General features: G+C 52.4%; 2 protein-coding genes and 2 long non-coding RNA genes across 10 annotated transcripts in view; 1 reads left to right on the forward strand and 3 right to left on the reverse strand.

Moving 5' to 3' along the window:
• Positions 1-14,764, reverse strand: part of LOC118382693 (myotubularin-related protein 4-like) — a 125,222-nt gene extending 110,458 nt beyond the window's left edge. For 4 of the 7 annotated variants that reach the window (XM_052529307.1, XM_052529308.1, XM_052529309.1 and 1 more), the window contains exon 1: positions 14,605-14,763. In XM_052529307.1, coding sequence (XP_052385267.1) covers positions 14,605-14,649 — 45 coding nt within the window. In that variant the 5' untranslated portion in view covers positions 14,650-14,763. Of the gene's footprint in view, positions 1-14,604 lie in introns of all 7 variants that reach the window. The other 3 variants (XM_052529311.1, XM_052529314.1, XM_052529310.1) reach the window with 2 other exon arrangements.
• On the forward strand, positions 7,776-9,530 carry LOC127933041 (uncharacterized). The gene is made up of 3 exons (XR_008146947.1): positions 7,776-8,759; positions 8,824-9,303; positions 9,336-9,530. It is a non-coding gene; the product is annotated as an uncharacterized LOC127933041 (long non-coding RNA).
• Positions 14,765-14,920: 156 nt separating the features above from the next.
• Positions 14,921-16,000, reverse strand: LOC127906220 (keratin-associated protein 4-12-like; the record flags this gene model as incomplete). Its single annotated transcript, XM_052457503.1, is given in 3 exon segments — positions 14,921-14,925; positions 15,364-15,552; positions 15,883-16,000. Coding segments are annotated over 3 exon segments (312 nt in total), but the record flags the coding sequence as incomplete, so codon positions are not given.
• A 5,404-nt stretch (positions 16,001-21,404) lies between these two features.
• LOC127933042 (uncharacterized) lies at positions 21,405-22,881 on the reverse strand. Its single transcript, XR_008146948.1, has 3 exons — positions 22,743-22,881; positions 22,324-22,691; positions 21,405-21,586 (listed from the first exon to the last, which is right to left on the reverse strand). It is a non-coding gene; the product is annotated as an uncharacterized LOC127933042 (long non-coding RNA).

Raw genomic sequence — 22,881 nt, forward strand, 5'->3', positions numbered from 1 at the left:
CTAGGCACCCTGCCGCCCCTACACTCTAACCACTAGGCACCCTGCCGCCCTACACTCTAACCACTAGGCACCCTGCCGTCCCTACACTCTAACCACTAGGCACCCTGCCGCCCCTACACTCTAACCACTAGGCACCCTGCCGCCCCTACACTCTAACCACTAGGCACCCTGCCGCCCCTACACTCTAACCACTAGGCACCCTGCCGCCCCTACACTCTAACCACTAGGCACCCTGCCGCCCCTACACTCTAACCACTAGGCACCCTGCCGCCCCTACACTCTAACCACTAGGCACCCTGCCGCCCCTACACTCTAACCACTAGGCACCCTGCCGCCCCTACACTCTAACCACTAGGCACCCTGCCGCCCCTACACTCTAACCACTAGGCACCCTGCCGGCCCTACACTCTAAACACTAGGCACCCTGCCGGCCCTACACTCTAAACACTAGGCACCCTGCCGGCCCTACACTCTAAACACTAGGCACCCTGCCGGCCCTACACTCTAACCACTAGGCACCCTGCCGGCCCTACACTCTAACCACTAGGCTACCCTGCCGCCCCTACACTAACCACTAGGCACCCTGCCGCCCCTACACTCTAACCACTAGGCTACCCTGCCGCCCCTACACTCTAACCACTAGGCTACCCTGCCGCCCCTACACTCTAACCACTAGGCACCCTGCCGCCCCTACACTCTAACCATTAGGCACCCTGCCGCCCCTACACTCTAACCACTAGGCTACCCTGCCGCCCCTACACTCTAACCACTAGGCTACCCTGCCGCCCCTACATTCTAACCACTAGGCTACCCTGCCGCCCCTACACTCTAACCACTAGGCTACCCTGCCGCCGCGGGGAAGCTGGTACCACCAACACACCCAGCAGGTCACCTCACGGGGAAGCTGGTACCACCAACACACCCAGCAGGTCACCTAACGGGGAAGCTGGTACCACCAACACACCCAGCAGGTCACCTCACGGGGAAGCTGGTACCACCAACACACCCAGCAGGTCACCTAACGGGGAAGCTGGTACCACCAACACACCCAGCAGGTCACCTAACGGGGAAGCTGGTACCACCAACACACCCAGCAGGTCACCTAACGGGGAAGCTGGTACCACCAACACACCCAGCAGGTCACCTAACGGGGAAGCTGGTACCACCAACACACCCAGCAGGTCACCTAACTGGGAAGCTGGTACCACCAACACACCCAGCAGGTCACCTAACTGGGAAGCTGGTACCACCAACACACCCAGCAGGTCACCTAACTGGGAAGCTGGTACCACCAACACACCCAGCAGGTCACCTAACTGGGAAGCTGGTACCACCAACACACCCAGCAGGTCACCTCACGGGGAAGCTGGTCAGGTTAGCGCATGAGAAGAATGAGGATCGTGATCCTCAAGTTCTTCATAACAAAATCTGTTTGTTTTTTTTGTAAGCATTTGTTTTTCTAAAAAAGGTGACTAGGGGTGTAGCTACGCGAAGAAAAGAAAACAAACAATGACATGGAACTATATTTTACTATCAATTTCCATCAATTGGATTACCCCTCCTAGTCTATCTAGTCATTTTACAAATCATTCAGGTTTGGTAGATTATACTGTTGCATGGAAACACTTCCTGGTCCTGGGCCCTTGGTTGTTCAGGCCGTGGTTACAATGTATCACTGATTAAAACGTTTACCTGAACACTCTCGTAAAAAAAGGTCTGCAGAGGGGGAGCCGCGAGAGCAAACCAGTTTTCTACAGTGACAGAAAATATATCATCGTGCAAATATGATGAGATGCAACGTTCAATTATTGGAAAATATCAGACTCCATTTAACTCCATCGTCCGTTCTTTCTGAGGGGTAAAAAAAATAAATAATAATAATAATAAAATAAAATAAATATAAACAAAAAAAAAAGATCAGGGGACTTGTCCCTGAAAATCCACAGGTCGGGGAAAACTGTTGGAGCAGCAGGAGGATATAATCCTCTCGTCATTAATCTTTCCCTCTTCCCTCTATTCCAGCTGTCTCAGGTGCCCGCCTACCTCCATCTATCCACCTCTGCCTCGGCTCAGACACACTGGGGACGAGACTAGAGGACCCTCTGTACAGTCTGCACCACAGCCAGACCAGACACATCAACACGAGGATCTTTACTCATTGAGCTGCATGGTGATTCATATCAGACAATAATCAAAATGGCAGTACGGTCATTGTGCTTCGTCACCTGATACGTGCCCACGAAGCCTGCATTACTGTCAGCCGTGTGAAAGGGACAAGCCGCCCACCCCCCAGATGGTTTTTCATGCAGGCGTCCTCTTGCATACTGCCATGTGGATCCAGAGGGGACATCTGCCATTACTGCCACCAACCCAACACAGAACCGAAAACCATAGTCCACTGGTCAGGCTGGTTCACTGGTCAGGCTGGTTCAGTGGTCAGGCTGGTTCAGTGGTCAGGCTGGTTCATTTACATTACATTTACATTTAAGTCATTTAGCAGACGCTCTTATCCAGTCAGGCTGGTTCAGTGGTCAGGCTGGTTCACTGGTCAGGCTGGTTCACTGGTCAGGCTGGTTCACTGGTCAGGCTGGTTCACTGGTCAGGCTGGTTCAGTGGTCAGGCTGGTTCAGTGGTCAGGCTGGTCCACTGGTCAGGCTGGTCCACTGGTCAGGCTGGTCCACTGGTCAGGCTGGTTATGCCATGTAACAGACTGTGCCAGTATTAACACCCCGTCCCCCTGTGCCACCAAAACGGAACCGTTCCACTTAAAAAAACAAACAAAAAAAACAGCAAGAGCCTGAGGGGATGACAGTGGAAGCAGTACCTGCTACGTTGGTATGACATGTAAATGACCTTGTTAACCTCTTCAACCTATGGGGGCGCTATGTCATTATTGGATTAAAAAAAGCGCAATATTTTGTCGCGAAAAGATGCTCGACTATGCATATAATTGCCAGCTTTGGAAAGAAAACACTGACGTTTTCAAAACTGCAAAGATATTATCTGTGAGTGCCACAGAACTCACGCTACAGGCGAAACCAAGATGAAACCTCAAACAGGAAATGAGCAGCATTTTTGAGGCTCTGTTTCCCATAGTAATATAATAATATAAATAATATATGCCATTTAGCAGACGCTTTTATCCAAAGCGACTTACAGTCATGTGTGCATACATTCTACGTATGGGTGATCCCGGGAATCGAACCCACTACCCTGGCGTTACAAGCGCCATGCTCTACCAACTGAGCTACAGAAGGACCATAGTCTCCTTATACGGCTGTGAATGTGTGATGAATGAACCTAAGCTCTCTGCCGTTCGTCCAAGATGTCTGCAGCATTGTGACGTATTTGTAGGCATATCATTGGAAGATTGGCCATAAGAGACTACATTTACCAGGTGTCCGCCCGGTGTCCTGTGTCGAAATTATTGCGTAATCTTTAGGTCCATGCGCGTTCCATTTCTTCAGAAGAGAAAGTCAACTGCCACGATGGATTTATCGTCGATAGATATGTGAAAAACACCGTGTCGATTTACCTGTCGATATTATGGAGTTAATTTGGAAAAAAGTTTGCGTTTTAATGACTTAATTTTCGTTTTTTTTCTTACCCAAACGTGATGGAGAAAATGGAGCGATTTGTCAACAGAAATCTTTTTGTAAAAACTGAACATTTGCAATCTAACAGAGTCTCCTCATTGAAAACATCTGAAGTTCTTCAAAGGTAAATTATTTTCTTTGAATGTTTCTGGTTTTTGTGAAAATGTTGCTTGCTGAATGTCAGGCATAATACTATGCTAGGCTATCAACAGTGTTACACAAATGCTTGTTTTGCAATGGTTGAGAAGCATATTTTTGAAAATCTGAGATGACAGTTTTGTTAACAAAAGGCTAAGCTTGAGAGCAAATAGATTTATTTCATTTCATTTGCGATTTTCATGAATAGTTAATGTTGCGTTATGCTAATGAGCTTGCGGATAGATTTACACAATCCTGGATACAGGTTTCTTTCGTAGCTAAACGTGACGCAGAAAACGGAGCGATTTGTTCTAAACAAATAATATTTTTGTAAAACTGAACATTTGCTATCTAACTGAGAGTCTCCTCATTGAAAACATCTGAAGTTCTTCAAAGGTAAATGATTTTATTTGAATGTTTTTCTGGTTTTTGTGAAAATGTTGCCTGCTGTATGCTAACGCTAAATGCTACGCTAAATGCTACGCTAACTATCAATACTGTTACACAAATGCTTGTTTTGCAATGGTTGAGAAGCATATTTTGAAAATCTGAGATGACAGTGTTGTTAACAAAAATCTAAGCTTGAGAGCTAGCATATTGATGTCATTTCATTTGCGATTTTCATGAATAGTTAATGTTGCGTTATGGTAATGAGCTGGAGGCTGTATTCACGATCCCGGATCCGGGATGGCTCGTCGCAACAGGTTAACAACGGTGTGTAGGGGGGGGGCTCCCTTGGCTTTGGGTTAGATGGTACAGAGATGTGGGGGGTGATGGTACAGAGATGTGGGGGTGATGGTACAGAGATGTGGGGGTGATGGTACAGAGAAGTGTGGGGTGATGGTACAGAGAAGTGTGGGGGTGATGGTACAGAGATGTGTGGGGGTGATGGTACAGAGATGTGGGGGGGTGATGGTAAAGGGATGTGGGGGTGATGGTACAGAGATGTGGGGGTGATGGTACAGAGATGTGTGGGGGTGATGGTACAGAGATGTGTGGGGTGATGGTACAGAGATGTGTGGGGGTGATGGTACAGAGATGTGTGGGGGTGATGGTACAGAGATGTGTGGGGGTGATGGTACAGAGATGTGGGGTGATGGTACAGAGATGTGGGGGTGATGGTACAGAGATGTGGGGGTGATGGTACAGAGAAGTGTGGGGTGATGGTACAGAGATGTGTGGGGGTGATGGTACAGAGATGTGTGGGGGTGATGGTACAGAGATGTGTGGGGGTGATGGTACAGAGATGTGGGGGGGTGATGGTACAGAGATGTGGGGGTGATGGTACAGAGATGTGTGGGGGTGATGGTACAGAGATGTGTGGGGGTGATGGTACAGAGATGTGGGGGTGATGGTACAGAGATGTGGGGGTGATGGTACAGAGATGTGGGGGTGATGGTACAGAGATGTGTGGGGGTGATGGTACAGAGATGTGTGGGGGTGATGGTACAGAGATGTGTGGGGGTGATGGTACAGAGATGTGGGGGTGATGGTACAGAGATGTGGGGGTGATGGTACAGAGATGTGGGGGTGATGGTACAGAGATGTGGGGGTGATGGTACAGAGATGTGTGGGGGTGATGGTACAGAGATGTGTGGGGGTGATGGTACAGAGATGTGTGGGGTGATGGTACAGAGATGTGTGGGGGTGATGGTACAGAGATGTGTGGGGGTGATGGTACAGAGATGTGTGGGGGTGATGGTACAGAGATGTGGGGGTGATGGTACAGAGATGTGTGGGGGTGATGGTACAGAGATGTGTGGGGGTGATGGTACAGAGATGTGTGGGGGTGATGGTACAGAGATGTGGGGGGTGATGGTACAGAGATGTGGGGGGTGATGGTACAGAGATGTGGGGTGATGGTACAGAGATGTGGGGGTGATGGTACAGAGATGTGGGGGTGATGGTACAGAGATGTGGGGGGTGATGGTACAGAGATGTGGGGGGTGATGGTACAGAGATGTGGGGGGTGATGGTACAGAGATGGGGGGTGATGGTACAGGGATGTGGGGTGATGGTACAGTGATGTGGGGTGCAGGTACAGAGATGTGGGGTGCAGCAGACGAAGTGTGGCCATTATCATGTTAAACTGGAGTGCTGACATACAGTACATGTCAAAAGTGTTAAACAAATCAAAACAGATTTTATATTTGTGATTCTTCAAAAGTAGCCACCCTTTGCCTTGACAGCTTTGCACACACTTGGCATTCTCTCAACCAGCTTCATGAGGTAGTCACCTGGAATGCATTTCAATTAACAGGTGTGCCTTGTGAAAACACACACACACTTGGCATTCTCTCAACCAGCTTCATGAGGTAGTCACCTAGAAGCATTCTCTCTACCACTCACTACACGGAGAAGTGCCAGACCAGAGCTATAAATTACTGTATGAGGAATGGCTACACAGCACCCTCTCACAGAGATGTAATGCCAGACTCAAGGAGGGGGCATGAACTAGCCAACGCGCACAAAACACAGGCAGGAAGGGGATAATACAGCAGTCTAGCTGTTCATTTTTTTATCTTCTTCCTGCACAACTCACTCTGTGGTGGATGAGTTGGCCACGTTTAGTAGCTGGACGTAGTGACGTAGGATTCCTGCTCTGCTCAGCACTCCCCTCCTCAGTCTTCCCAGCACACAGTGTACTTTCGCGGGTAAATGGGCCAGCAAGCGGCGGCGGGCGCGGGCTCCCGTCCCATTAATACTGCACTATAAACTCACAACAGAGCCGCGCCTCGATCAGACCCGACAGGGTCATTGCATCAATGCTACATAATACAATTCTGCAGTCCCCTCTTTTTTCATTACGTAATCCAACATGTTTAGTGTGCATTTAAACAAATTTTTGATCGTCATTGGGAAAAAGGCGCGTCATTCGCATAGGCTACCACAGTGAGCGAAACGCTACCACAGTGAGCGAAACGCTACCACAGTGAGCGAAACGCTACCACAGAGAGCCAAACGCTACCACAGAGAGCCAAACGCTACCACAGAGAGCCAAACGCTACTACCACAGAGAGCCAAACGCTACTACCACAGAGAGCCAAACGCTACTACCACAGAGAGCCAAACGCTACTACCACAGAGAGCCAAACGCTACTACCACAGAGAGCGAAACGCTACCACAGAGAGCTACCACAGAGAGCGAAACGCTACCACAGAGAGCGAAACGCTACTACAGAGAGCCAAACGCTACCACAGAGAGCGAAACGCTACCACAGTACCACAGAGAGCGAAACGCTACCACAGAGAGCCAAACGCTACTACAGAGAGCCAAACGCTACCACGAAGAGCCAAACGCTACTACCACAGAGAGCCAAACGCTACTACCACAGAGAGCCAAACGCTACTACCACAGAGAGCCAAACGCTACTACCACAGAGAGCCAAACGCTACTACCACAGAGAGCCAAACGCTACTACCACAGAGAGCGAAACGCTACCACAGAGAGCGAAACGCTACCACAGAGAGCGAAACGCTACCACAGAGAGCGAAACGCTACTACAGAGAGCCAAACGCTACCACAGAGAGCGAAACGCTACCACAGAGAGCGAAACGCTACCACAGAGAGCGAAACGCTACCACAGAGAGCGAAACGCTACCACAGTGAGCGAAACGCTACCACAGTGAGCGAAACGCTACCACAGTGAGCGAAACGCTACCACAGAGAGCCAAACGCTACCACAGAGAGCCAAACGCTACTACCACAGAGCCAAACGCTACCACAGAGTGCGAAACGCTACCACAGAGAGCCAAATGCTACCACAGAGAGCGAAACGCTACCACAGAGAGCGAAACGCTACCACAGAGCGTTCTCATTTTTCAATAAATATTGATAAATGGGTTCTCTCTCCATGCAAATCGTCCTCTGAAAAAAAGGTAGGCTATATCTTATATGCAAAATGTAGCTCAAGAGAATGTTAAAGTGTCACTACTTTAGTAGCCATTAGGTGCTAGAGCAGGTTGTGTGTGTGGGGGGGGGGGGGCACACTATCTGTTCATGGCAATGTACTTCATAAATAGGATTACGCTATAGTTTACTACATTGCCTAAAAATAATAATAATAATAATAATATATGCCATTTAGCAGACGCTTTTATCCAAAGCGACTTACAGTCATGTGTGCATACATTCTACGTATGGGTGGTCCCGGGAATCGAACCCACTACCCTGGCGTTACAAGCGCCATGCTCTACCAACTGAGCCACAGAAGGACCACAAAATAAAATATTGATCACCCATATACGTCTTTTTCTGAAAATCTTCCCCTGTGTAAGTCTCCCCAACTCTGCCCTTTTCAAACTACAGTAGGTCTAGCGCATTGGCTGATATAGGCTAGTTATACCGCTTGGGACAGGTTCTTGCGGTAGCGGGCGGGAGTCTGGACAGAAAGCCCAGCGGGTGTGGGCAGGTGCTGTATGAAAAGCTGGGGGAAATGGGGAGAAGGGGGATGAATAAATCAAACCTCTACCATACCGGACGAGAGATAGAGGAGAGAGACAGAGGAGAGAGAAAAACGCTCGGCCTCTGTCCCAACAGGCAAAGCCCGAAAGAACAGTGTGTGTTGTACGGCTGTGACCTGACGAGCCAACAATGTAATTTTGCTTCGTCACTGCTGTTCTAAAAGCCCCCACATTGGGATGTCCCTACGGCTCTTAAAAACAATGGTATTCAAATCCCTTCGAGTGACTGAGACTCCATTTACAGGAATTACTGCACACACACACACACACACACACACACACACACACACACACACACACACACACACACACACACACACACACACACACACACACACACACACACACACACACACACACACACACACACACACTGAGGAAGAGAACATTAGCAATAAAAATTAAAGCTGTGGCGGTAGTCAGGCCCAGACAGATATTCACAGACCGGTAGTCAGGCCCAGACAGGTATTCACAGACCGGTAGTCAGGCCCAGACAGGTATTCACAGACCGGTAGTCAGGCCCAGACAGGTATTCACAGACCGGTAGTCAGGCCCAGACAGGTATTCACAGACCGGTAGGCAGGCCCAGACAGGGATTCACAGACCGGTAGTCAGGCCCAGACAGGTATTCACAGACCGGTAGTCAGGCCCAGACAGGTATTCACAGACCGGTAGTCAGGCCCAGACAGGTATTCACAGACCGGTAGTCAGGCCCAGACAGGTATTCACAGACCGGTAGTCAGGCCCAGACAGGTATTCACAGACCGGTAGTCAGGCCCAGACAGGTATTCACAGACCGGTAGTCAGGCCCAGACAGGTATTCACAGACCGGTAGTCAGGCCCAGACAGGTATTCACAGACCGGTAGTCAGGCCCAGACAGGTATTCACAGACCGGTAGTCAGGCCCAGACAGGTATTCACAGACCGGTAGTCAGGCCCAGACAGGTATTCACAGACCGGTAGTCAGGCCCAGACAGGTATTCACAGACCGGTAGTCAGGCCCAGACAGGTATTCACAGACCGGTAGTCAGGCCCAGACAGGTATTCACAGACCGGTAGTCAGGCCCAGACAGGTATTCACAGACCGGTAGTCAGGCCCAGACAGGTTTTCACAGACCGGTAGTCAGGCCCAGACAGGTATTCACAGACCGGTAGTCAGGCCCAGACAGGTATTCACAGACCGGTAGTCAGGCCCAGACAGGTATTCACAGACCGGTAGTCAGGCCCAGACAGGTATTCACAGACTGGTAATTCAGGTCCAGACAGGTATTCACAGACCGGTAGTCAGGCCCAGACAGGTATTCACAGACTGGTAAATCAGGTCCAGACAGGTATTCACAGACTGGTAAATCAGGCAAAAACAGACAAAGGAAAGGCATACGAACATGTGTCGCCATCCTGAATAAATCTGAATGAGTGTGGTTGCTATGGAAACAAAAATCTCCCCCCCCCCCTGAAAAAATTGCTTCCTCTTGCTAGTTTCTCACCCAATTCTTCCTTGGAAACAATGTGCAGTCGTGTCGTTCCTCGTCGGGAGACTGGTGCTTTCAACCTAATCTGACTAGGGCTGGATTAAAATTCCCTGGATTATTCCAGAACCCCTGCATTAGTATTGTGTACTGTATTTATCAGAGTGAGTGAGTGAGTGAGTGAGTGAGTGAGTGAGTGAGTGAGTGAGTGAGTGAGTGAGTGAGTGAGTGAGTGAGTGAGTGAGTGAGTGAGTACCTCTAGGAGATGTCGTCTCTAGATTTGAAGGTTATGAACTCAGCAGAAAAAGAAAAGTCAATTGCATTTATTTTCAGAAAACTTAACATGTGTAACTATTTGGATGAACATAAAAAGATTCAACAACTGAGACATAAACTGAACAAGTTCCACAGACGTGTGACTAACAGAAATGGAATAATGTGTCCCTGAACAAAGGGGGGAGGGGGGTCAAAATCAAAAGTCAGTATCTGGTGTGGCCACCAGCTGCAGTAAATACTGCAGTGCATCTCCTCCTCATGGAGTTCTCACTCTTCCACCAAGGCACCTGTAAATTCCTGGACATTTCTGGGGTGAATGGCCCTAGCCCTCACCCTCCGATTCAACAGGTCCCAGACGAGCTCAATGGGATTGAGATCCGGGCTCGTCGCTGGCCAAGGCAGAGCACTGACATTCCTGTCTTGCAGGAAATCACACACAGAACGAGCAGTATGGCTAGTGGCATTGTCATGCTGGAGGGTCATATCAGGATGAGCCTGCAGGAAGGGTACCACATGAGGGAGGAGGAGATCTTCCCTGTAGCACACAGCGTTGAGATTGCCTGCAATGATAACAAGCTCAGTCCATTGATGCTGTGACACACCGCCCCAGACCATTACGGACCCTCCACTTACAAATCGATCCCGCTCCAGAGTACAGGCCTCGGTGTAACGCTCCTTCCTTCGACGTTAAACGTGAATCCGACCATCATCTCCGGTGAGACAAAACCACGACTCGTCAGTGAAGAGCACTTTTTGCCAGAACTGTCTGGTCCAGCGACGGTGGGTTTGTGTCCATAGGCGACGTTGATGCCGGTGATGTCTGGTGAGGACCTGCCTTACAACAGGCCTACAAGCCCCCAGTCCAGCCTCTCTCAGCCTATTGCAGACAGTCTGAGCACTGATGGAGGGATTGTGCGTTCCTGGTGTAACTCGGGCAGTTGTTGTTGCCATCCTGTACCTGTCCCGCAGGTATGGTGTTCCGATGTACCGATCCTGTGCAGGTGTTGTTATACGTGGTCTGCCACTGCGAAGACGATCAGCTGTCCATCCTGTCTCCCTGTAGCGCTGTCTTAGGCGTCTCACAGTACGGACATTGTAATTTAGTACCCTGGCCACATCTGCAGTCCTCATGCCTCCTTGCAGCATGCCTAAGGCACGTTTACGCAGATGAGCGGGGACCCTGGGCATCCTTATTTTGGTGTTTTTCAGAGTCAGTAGAAAGGACTCTTTAGTGTCCTAAGTCCTCATAACTGTGATCTTAATTGTCTACAGTCTGTAAGCTGTTAGTGTCTTAACGACCGTTCCACAGGTGCATGTTCATTCATTGTTTATGGTTAATTGAACAAGCATGGGAAACAGTGTTTAAACCCTTTACAATGAAGATCTGTGAAGTTACTTGAATTTGTACAAATTATCTTTGAAAGACAGGGTCCTGAAAAAGGAACGTTTATTTTCTTGCTGAGTTTATGACAAGTGACTACAGTACATGTCTATGCCGGACTGTTCCAGTGAAACAGGAGAGATCTGCTCATACGTACCGAGGCAAAAAACACACACACACAGAGAGAATTGGGTGAGATTCAGACTGATAGAGATGGCAAGAAAGCAAGATGGATAAAATAGAGAAGAAGGATACAGACAGAGCACCAGAGAAAGTGCTAAAGGGGATTGTCCCAGCGTCGGCAACAGTGGGCAGACTAGTGGGAGGCCCAGACTGGATTGTCCCAGCGTCGGCAACAGTGGGCAGACTAGTGGGAGGCCCAGACTGGATTGTCCCAGCGTCGGCAACAGTGGGCAGACTAGTGGGAGGCCCAGTTTAAGGACGGATGGCAGAGCGGCAGATGAATCATACCCACTTCACCTAGTCCTCCTCCTCTCCCCCAAGGTTGTTAATATTTCATAGACCAGTGTGTTCCTAGAGGGCTTCACCAGACTGAGATGCAGCTACGTCATGGGTTGGGCTGATTGTTCAATAAGCAAAGGGCCTCCCCCTGGCTTCGAGAAAAAGCCTGAACTCTTTTGTTGATTCATACACACAGCAATGTGCAGTGATTGTGTGTTAAAAACCTGTTAAGGTCATAGGGCTCCGCGTCACAGTGGATAATCTACACATCAGAACAACGACAGGGACAATGCAGAGACCTCCGAGAGAATGCCTGGAAATTCTACTACCTGTGACATCATGGATCAACGACAGGGACAATGCATGGGGGTAAACGGTTTGTTGCAAAACATTTCGCAACAGAGTCGCGTAATGATCGGGACCCCTGGACATGGAATGCAATTGTGCCGTGACCTCGGGTGTCCTTGTTTTTCCATTGGCTATCGCAACTTTTTTCAAACAGGAACAGAAAGAGCACAAACCAATCAGGCAAAACTAAAAAAAGGTAGCCTGAAGTGCCTTCGAAGATGGGAAAGTTAAAGACAACGTTCGGGAAGTGTTTGGAAATAATAATAATAATAATAAATAATAAATAATAATTGCACATGGAAGCGTTATAGAAAATAAAACACATTCATTGGACCAGCGCCGTGGCTGATTCTATGGGATTAGCAGTGAAAACATGACCAGAGGTCAGGACAGCCATGAATAGAGAGGCTGTAGATGTAACGTCTAAATTAACAGAATGATAGTATGGGTTCTAGTATGATTCTATGGGATTAGCAGTGAAAACATGACCAGAGGTCAGGACAGCCATGAATAGAGAGGCTGTAGATGTAACGTCTAAATTAACAGAATGATAGTATGGGTTCTAGTATGATTCTATGGGATTAGCAGTGACAACCAGAGGTCAGGACAGCCATGAATAGAGAGGCTGTAGATATAACGTCTAAATTAACAGAATGATAGTAAAGTAGTTATGTGTTCACGGAGTAGTTCACAAATCAAACTTAGGTTAAAAACTTTGCACTGCTTCCACTCCAAATGTCTAGCCTTGAACGGGTGGGTGTGAGAAAGGGAGTACGAGAGAGCGAGCGCAAGATGTGCGCTCTCTCACGTGAAGAGGGAAGAAGGGGAGCTCTCCCGGGTGCAGGCCAGGGGCAGAAGGGGAGCTCTCCCGGGTGCAGGCCAGGGGCAGAGAGGGAGCTCTCCCGGGTGCAGGCCAGGGGCAGAAGGGGAGCTCTCCCGGGTGCAGGCCAGGGGCAGAAGGGGAGCTCTCCCGGGTGCAGGCCAGGGGCAGAGAGGGAGCTCTCCCGGGTGCAGGCCAGGGGCAGAAGGGGAGCTCTCCCGGGTGCAGGCCAGGGGCAGAAGGGGAGCTCTCCCGGGTGCAGGCCAGGGGCAGAGAGGGAGCTCTCCCGGGTGCAGGCCAGGGGCAGAAGGGGAGCTCTCCCGGGTGCAGGCCAGGGGCAGAAGGGGAGCTCTCCCGGGTGCAGGCCAGGGGCAGAAGGAAAGCTCTCCCGGGTGCAGGCCAGGGGCAGAGAGGAGCTCTCCCGGGTGCAGGCCAGGGGCAGAAGGGGAGCTCTCCCAGGTGCAGGCCAGGGGCAGAGGGAGCTCTCCCAGGTGCAGGCCAGGGGCAGAGAGGGAGCTCTCCCGGGTGCAGGCCAGGGGCAGAAGGAAAGCTCTCCCAGGTGCAGGCCAGGGGCAGAGAGGGAGCTCTCCCGGGTGCAGGCCAGGGGCAGAGAGGGAGCTCTCCCGGGTGCAGGCCAGGGGCAGAAGGAAAGCTCTCCCAGGTGCAGGCCAGGGGCAGAGAGGGAGCTCTCCCAGGTGCAAGTTCTCTACTGGAGAGGCAAGCCCAGTAGCTCCATTCTCTACTAGAGAGGCTAGGTAGGCTAGCACAGTCGCTCCATTCTCTACAGGAGAGGCTAGGTAGGCTAGGCTAGCACAGTCACTTGATTATCTACTGGAGAGGCTAGGTAGGCTAGCACAGTCACTTGATCATCTACTGGAAAGGCTAGGTAGGCTAACCCAGTCACTCCACTATCTACTAGAGGGGCTAGGTAGGCTAACCCAGTCGCTCCACTCTCTACTAGAGAGGCTAGGTAGGCTAACCCAGTCGCTCCACTCTCTACTAGAGAGGCTAGGTAGGCTAACCCAGTCGCTCCACTCTCTACTAGAGGGGCTAGGTAGGCTAACCCAGTCGCTCCACTCTCTACTAGAGAGGCTAGGTAGGCTAACCCAGTCGCTCCACTCTCTACTAGAGGGGCTAGGTAGGCTAACCCAGTCGCTCCACTCTCTACTAGAGGGGCTAGGTAGGCTAACCCAGTCGCTCCACTCTCTACTAGAGAGGCTAGGTAGGCTAACCCAGTCGCTCCACTCTCTACTAGAGGGGCTAGGTAGGCTAACCCAGTCGCTCCACTCTCTACTAGAGGGGCTAGGTAGGCTAACCCAGTCGCTACACTCTCTACTAGAGGGGCTAGGTAGGCTAACCCAGTCGCTCCACTCTCTACTAGAGGGGCTTGGTAGGCTAACCCAGTCGCTCCACTCTCTACTAGAGAGGCTAGGTAGGCTAGGCTAACAGTCACTTCTCTATTGGAGCTCTACCCCCTGACATGGCTCCTTGAGAACCGACAGACTCAGACTCAAAGCCCCGCCACCCCCCCCACACACACACACTCCCAGGCGCACCCACACACACACACTGCACAGGAAGGAGAGTAGCACACACAAAACACACGCACACAAGAATTTGAAAAAAAAAAGGGGCCATAGAGCCACTTACAAAGCAGTTGAGCAAAGAGCAGGCGACCCGGTCTGCCAGGCTCATGATGAGAGACAGGGCTGTCGCCAGACACACAGTCTACAGAGGAACATTAGCATGGAGGATGAAGGGAGCACCACGGGCCTGCATTACCCTCCTCCTCCTCCTCCCTCCACTCCGCTTTGCCTCTCCCCGCTCGTGCCCCAGGAGGTGCTCCGGGACAGTGGTGCGACACACCCCCAACCACAGTACTCCCCGCCCCCCACTCCCCCCCCCAGAGAGAGGTGGATGAAAACAGAGTGAGGGAGCGCAGGTGCCTGGAAAGACCCCCTGTTGCTCAGACTGAGTCGGGAAGGAAGTGGATAGTCTGTAAGAACGACAGAGTCCACTGAAATAGTCCAGAAAGAGGAGAGGAGGGAAGGAAGGAAGGGAAGCAGGCGGACCTACTAGTCGTGACAGGAAGAGTGAGAATGCAGCATGAGAGAGAGGAGGGAAGGGAGAGCAAGAGAGAGAGGAGGAATTGCCTGATGCTAAGCTCCACCCATCACCATGCCATGCGCATCTCCTACCTCACCCAATCACGTGCTCTCTCCCTCCTCCCCCCTGCTATCACATCCTCCCTCCCTTCCCCACTCCATCCCTGTTCACCCTTCACCGAGATCCATCTCGTCGCAGGCAGGCAGCTTCCTCGGCAACGTGTCACAGCAGCGCAGCATGTACCACGGCAGCATGTACCACGGCAGCATGTACCACGGCAGCATGTACCACGGCAGCGTGTACCACAGCAGCGTGTACCACAGCAGCGTGTACCACGGCAGCGTGTGCCACGGCAACGTGTACCACGGCAACATGTACCACGACAACATGTACCACGGCAACATGTACCACGGCAACATGTACCACGGCAACATGTACCACGGCAACATGTACCACGGCAACATGTACCACGGCAACATGTACCACGGCAGCATGTACCACATCAGCCTGTACCATATCAGCATGTACCACGGCAACATGTACCACAGCAACATGTACCACATCAGCCTGTACCATATCAGCATGTACCACGGCAGCATGTACCACGGCAGCATGTACCACATCAGCCTGTACCATATCAGCATGTACCACGGCAACATGTACCACAGCAGCATGTACCACAGAAGCATGTACCACAGCAGCATGTACCATATCAGCATGTACCACGGCAACATGTACCACGGCAACATGTACCACGGCAACATGTACCACTGCAACATGTACCATATCAGCATGTACCACAGCAGCATGTACCATATCAGCATGTACCACGGCAACATGTACCACGGCAACATGTACCACGGCAACATGTACCACATCAGCATGTACCACGGCAACATGTACCACGGCAACATGTACCACGGCAACATGTACCACGGCAACATGTACCACAGCAACATGTACCACAGCAACATGTACCACATCAGCCTGTACCACAGCAACATGTACCACATCAGCCTGTACCACATCAGCCTGTACCACATCAGCCTGTACCACATCAGCCTGTACCACATCAGCCTGTACCACATCAGCCTGTACCACAGCAGCCTGTACCACAGCAGCACTTCAACCATCTCAAGCACCACATGGACCACCACGCACCACTCAGGGGTAGACACACACACACAGAAATATGTTTTCACATGGAACACCTTTCTCACAAGGTCCGTCCCCCCCTCACCCCTCCCCCGTCCCCCCGTTCCCCCTCTCCCCCCGTTCCCCCCCTCCCTCCTACATTGACACCGCTGCATCAGAAAAAGAGACACTGATGCGGTTAGTGTGCGAGTCTTCAAGCCACCCCGTTGGCAGCGATTGACTGAGTGTGATAGGGACGGACGGATCAGAGAATGGAGGGAGGAGGAGAGGGGAAGCCCACGCAGAGAGCTCCAGTGACACAGCATTCTAACAGCAGCCCCCCCCTCCCCTCTTCCCTCCCCCTTCCTGAGGGTCTCCTTGGTGCTGCCTGAGTGAGCCGCAGTACTTCACTGCACCGTTCCCAGATACACCCTGCTCCCTAGGGGAGGGTGTGAGTGTACACTACTTATATACACTGTTCCCTAGGGGAGGGTGTGAGTGTACACTACTTATATACACTGTTCCCTAGGGGAGGGTGTGAGTGTACACTACTTATATACACTGCTCCCCTAGGGGAGGGTGTGAGTGTACACTACTTATATACACTGCTCCCTAGGGGAGGGTGTGAGTGTACACTACTTATATACACTGCTCCCCAGGGGAGGGTGTGAGTGTACACTACTTATATACACTGCTCCCCAGGGGAGGGTGTGAGTGTACACTACTTATATACACTGCTCCCCAGGGGAGGGTGTGAGTGTACACTACTTATATACACTGCTCCCCAGGGGAGGGTGTGAGTGTACACTACTTATATACACTGCTCCCCAGGGGAGGGTGTGAGTGTACACTACTTATATACACTGCTCCCCTAGGGGAGGGTGTGAGTGTACACTACTTATATACACTGCTCCCCTAGGGGAGGGTGTGAGTGTACACTACTTATATACACTGCTCCCCAGGGGAGGGTGTGAGTGTACACTACTTATATACACTGCTCCCTAGGGGAGGGTGTGAGTGTACACTACTTATATACACTGCTCCCTAGGGGAGGGTGTGAGTGTACACTACTTATATACACTGCTCCCTAGGGGAGGGTGTGAGTGTACACTACTTATATACACTGCTCCCCAGGGGAGGGTGTGAGTGTACACTACTTATATACACTGTTCCCCTAGGGGAGGGTGTGAGTGTACACTACTTATATACACTGCTCCCCTAGGGGAGGGTGTGAGTGTACACTACTTATATACACTGCTCCCCAGGGGAGGGTGTGAGTGTACACTACTTATATACACTGCTCCCCAGGGGAGGGTGTGAGTGTACACTACTTATATACACTGCTCCCCAGGGGAGGGTGTGAGTGTACACTACTTATATACACTGCTCCCTAGGGGAGGTGTGAGTGTACACTACTTATATACACTGCTCCCTAGGGGAGGGTGTGAGTGTACACTACTTATATACACTGCTCCCTAGGGGAGGGTGTGAGTGTACACTACTTATATACACTGCTCCCTAGGGGAGGGTGTGAGTGTACACTACTTATATACACTGCTCCCTAGGGGAGGGTGTGAGTGTACACTACTTATATACACTGCTCCCTAGGGGAGGGTGTGAGTGTACACTACTTATATACACTGCTCCCCAGGGGAGGGTGTGAGTGTACACTACTTATATACACTGCTCCCTAGGGGAGGGTGTGAGTGTACACTACTTATATACACTGCTCCCTAGGGGAGGGTGTGAGTGTACACTACTTATATACACTGCTCCCCAGGGGAGGGTGTGAGTGTACACTACTTATATACACTGCTCCCTAGGGGAGGGTGTGAGTGTACACTACTTATATACACTGCTCCCTAGGGGAGGGTGTGAGTGTACACTACTTATATACACTGCTCCCCAGGGGAGGGTGTGAGTGTACACTACTTATATACACTGCTCCCCAGGGGAGGGTGTGAGTGTACACTACTTATATACACTGCTCCCCAGGGGAGGGTGTGAGTGTACACTACTTATATACACTGCTCCCTAGGGGAGGGTGTGAGTGTACACTACTTATATACACTGCTCCCCAGGGGAGGGTGTGAGTGTACACTACTTATATACACTGCTCCCTAGGGGAGGGTGTGAGTGTACACTACTTATATACACTGCTCCCTAGGGGAGGGTGTGAGTGTACACTACTTATATACACTGCTCCCCAGGGGAGGGTGTGAGTGTACACTACTTATATACACTGCTCCCCAGGGGAGGGTGTGAGTGTACACTACTTATATACACTGCTCCCCAGGGGAGGGTGTGAGTGTACACTACTTATATACACTGCTCCCCAGGGGAGGTGTGAGTGTACACTACTTATATACACTGCTCCCCAGGGAGGGTGTGAGTGTACACTACTTATATACACTGCTCCCCAGGGGAGGGTGTGAGTGTACACTACTTATATACACTGCTCCCCAGGGGAGGGTGTGAGTGTACACTACTTATATACACTGCTCCCCAGGGGAGGGTGTGAGTGTACACTACTTATATACACTGCTCCCCAGGGGAGGGTGTGAGTGTACACTACTTATATACACTGCTCCCCAGGGGAGGGTGTGAGTGTACACTACTTATATACACTGCTCCCTAGGGGAGGGTGTGAGTGTACACTACTTATATACACTGCTCCCCAGGGGAGGGTGTGAGTGTACACTACTTATATACACTGCGTCCCTAACGTCTGTCTCCTGCTCCCCTAGGGGAGGGTGTGAGTGTACACTACTTATATACACTGTTCCCCTAGGGGAGGGTGTGAGTGTACACTACTTATATACACTGCTCCCCAGGGGAGGGTGTGAGTGTACACTACTTATATACACTGCTCCCCTAGGGGAGGGTGTGAGTGTACACTACTTATATACACTGCTCCCCAGGGGAGGGTGTGAGTGTACACTACTTATATACACTGCTCCCCTAGGGGAGGGTGTGAGTGTACACTGCGTCCCTAACGTCTGTCACCTGCTCCCCTAGGGGAGGGTGTGAGTGTACACTGCGTCCCTAACGTCTGTCACCTGCTCCCCAGGGGAGGGTGTGAGTGTACACTACTTATATACACTGCTCCCCTAGGAGAGGGTGTGAGTGTACACTACTTATATACACTGCTCCCCTAGGGGAGGGTGTGAGTGTACACTACTTATATACACTGCTCCCCTAGGGGAGGGTGTGAGTGTACACTACTTATATACACTGCTCCCCTAGGGGAGGGTGTGAGTGTACACTGCGTCCCTAACGTCTGTCACCTGCTCCCTAGGGGAGGGTGTGAGTGTACACTGCGTCCCTAACGTCTGTCACCTGCTCCCCTAGGGGAGGGTGTGAGTGTACACTACTTATATACACTGCGTCCCTAACGTCTGTCACCTGCTCCCCTAGGGGAGGGTGTGAGTGTACACTGCGTCCCTAGGGGAGGGTGTGAGTGTACACTGCGTCCCTAGGGGAGGGTGTGAGTGTACACTGCGTCCCTAGGGGAGGGTGTGAGTGTACACTGCGTCCCTAGGGGAGGGTGTGAGTGTACACTGCGTCCCTAGGGGAGGGTGTGAGTGTACACTGCGTCCCTAACGTCTGTTACCTGCTCCCCTAGGGGAGGGTGTGAGTGTACACTGCGTCCCTAGGGGAGGGTGTGAGTGTACACTGCGTCCCTAGGGGAGGGTGTGAGTGTACACTGCGTCCCTAACGTCTGTCACCTGCTCCCCTAGGGGAGGGTGTGAGTGTACACTGCGTCCCTAGGGGAGGGTGTGAGTGTACACTGCGTCCCTAACGTCTGTCACCTGCTCCCCTAGGGGAGGGTGTGAGTGTACACTGCGTCCCTAGGGGAGGGTGTGAGTGTACACTGCGTCCCTAACGTCTGTCACCTGCTCCCCTAGGGGAGGGTGTGAGTGTACACTGCGTCCCCAAGGGAGGGTGTGAGTGTACACTGCGTCCCTAGGGGAGGGTGTGAGTGTACACTGCGTCCCTAGGGGAGGGTGTGAGTGTACACTGCGTCCCTAGGGGAGGGTGTGAGTGTACACTGCGTCCCTAACGTCTGTTACCTGCTCCCCTAGGGGAGGGTGTGAGTGTACACTGCGTCCCTAGGGGAGGGTGTGAGTGTACACTGCGTCCCTAACGTCTGTCACCTGCTCCCCTAGGGGAGGGTGTGAGTGTACACTGCGTCCCTAGGGGAGGGTGTGAGTGTACACTGCGTCCCTAACGTCTGTCACCTGCTCCCCTAGGGGAGGGTGTGAGTGTACACTGCGTCCCTAGGGGAGGGTGTGAGTGTACACTGCGTCCCTAGGGGAGGGTGTGAGTGTACACTGCATCCCTAGGGGAGGGTGTGAGTGTACACTGCGTCCCTAGGGGAGGGTGTGAGTGTACACTGCGTCCCTAGGGGAGGGTGTGAGTGTACACTGCGTCCCTAACGTCTGTCACCTGCTCCCCTAGGGGAGGGTGTGAGTGTACACTGCGTCCCTAACGTCTGTCACCTGCTCCCCAGGGGAGGGTGTGAGTGTACACTGCGTCCCTAACGTCTGTCACCTGCTCCCCTAGGGGAGGGTGTGAGTGTACACTGCGTCCCTAACGTCTGTCACCTGCTCCCCAGGGGAGGGTGTGAGTGTACACTGCGTCCCTAACGTCTGTCACCTGCTCCCCTAGGGGAGGGTGTGAGTGTACACTGCGTCCCTAACGTCTGTCACCTGCTCCCCAGGGGAGGGTGTGAGTGTACACTGCGTCCCTAACGTCTGTCACCTGCTCCCTAGGGGAGGGTGTGAGTGTACACTGCGTCCCTAACGTCTGTCACCTGCTCCCCAGGGGAGGGTGTGAGTGTACACTGCGTCCCTAACGTCTGTCACCTGCTCCCCTAGGGGAGGGTGTGAGTGTACACTGCGTCCCTAACGTCTGTCACCTGCTCCCTAGGGGAGGGTGTGAGTGTACACTGCGTCCCTAACGTCTGTCACCTGCTCCCTAGGGGAGGGTGTGAGTGTACACTGCGTCCCTAACGTCTGTCACCTGCTCCCCTAGGGGAGGGTGTGAGTGTACACTGCGTCCCTAACGTCTGTCACCTGCTCCCCTAGGGGAGGGTGTGAGTGTACACTGCGTCCCTAACGTCTGTCACCTGCTCCCCTAGGGGAGGGTGTGAGTGTACACTGCGTCCCTAACGTCTGTCACCTGCTCCCTAGGGGAGGGTGTGAGTGTACACTGCGTCCCTAACGTCTGTCACCTGCTCCCCAGGGGAGGGTGTGAGTGTACACTGCGTCCCTAACGTCTGTCACCTGCTCCCCAGGGGAGGGTGTGAGTGTACACTGCGTCCCTAACGTCTGTCACCTGCTCCCCAGGGGAGGGTGTGAGTGTACACTGCGTCCCTAACGTCTGTCACCTGCTCCCCTAGGGGAGGGTGTGAGTGTACACTGCGTCCCTAACGTCTGTCACCTGCTCCCCTAGGGGAGGGTGTGAGTGTACACTGCGTCCCTAACGTCTGTCACCTGCTCCCCTAGGGGAGGGTGTGAGTGTACACTGCGTCCCTAACGTCTGTCACCTGCTCCCCTAGGGGAGGGTGTGAGTGTACACTGCGTCCCTAGGGGAGGGTGTGAGTGTACACTGCGTCCCTAGGGGAGGGTGTGAGTGTACACTGCTCCCCTAGGGGAGGGTGTGAGTGTACACTGCGTCCCTAGGGGAGGGTGTGAGTGTACACTGCTCCCCAGGGGAGGGTGTGAGTGTACACTGCTCCCCAGGGGAGAGTGTGAGTGTACACTGCTCCCCAGGGGAGGGTGTGAGTGTACACTGCTCCCCTAGGGGAGGGTGTGAGTGTACACTGCGTCCCTAGGGGAGGGTGTGAGTGTACACTGCTCCCCAGGGGAGGGTGTGAGTGTACACTGCTCCCCTAGGGGAGGGTGTGAGTGTACACTGCTCCCCTAGGGGAGGGTGTGAGTGTACACTGCGTCCCTAACGTCTGTCACCTGCTCCCCAGGGAGGGTGTGAGTGTACACTGCGTCCCTAACGTCTGTCACCTGCTCCCCTAGGGGAGGGTGTGAGTGTACACTGCGTCCCTAACGTCTGTCACCTGCTCCCCTAGGGGAGGGTGTGAGTGTACACTGCGTCCCTAACGTCTGTCACCTGCTCCCTAGGGGAGGGTGTGAGTGTACACTGCGTCCCTAACGTCTGTCACCTGCTCCCCTAGGGGAGGGTGTGAGTGTACACTGCGTCCCTAACGTCTGTCACCTGCTCCCCTAGGGGAGGGTGTGAGTGTACACTGCGTCCCTAACGTCTGTCACCTGCTCCCCTAGGGGAGGGTGTGAGTGTACACTGCGTCCCTAACGTCTGTCACCTGCTCCCCTAGGGGAGGGTGTGAGTGTACACTGCGTCCCTAACGTCTGTCACCTGCTCCCCAGGGGAGGGTGTGAGTGTACACTGCGTCCCTAACGTCTGTCACCTGCTCCCCAGGGGAGGGTGTGAGTGTACACTGCGTCCCTAACGTCTGTCACCTGCTCCCCAGGGAGGGTGTGAGTGTACACTGCGTCCCTAACGTCTGTCACCTGCTCCCTAGGGGAGGGTGTGAGTGTACACTGCGTCCCTAACGTCTGTCACCTGCTCCCCTAGGGGAGGGTGTGAGTGTACACTGCGTCCCTAACGTCTGTCACCTGCTCCCCTAGGGGAGGGTGTGAGTGTACACTG

The sequence above is a fragment of the Oncorhynchus keta genome, chromosome 11 (genome assembly GCF_023373465.1).
Source record: "Oncorhynchus keta strain PuntledgeMale-10-30-2019 chromosome 11, Oket_V2, whole genome shotgun sequence".
NCBI classification, from domain to species: domain Eukaryota; kingdom Metazoa; phylum Chordata; class Actinopteri; order Salmoniformes; family Salmonidae; genus Oncorhynchus; species Oncorhynchus keta.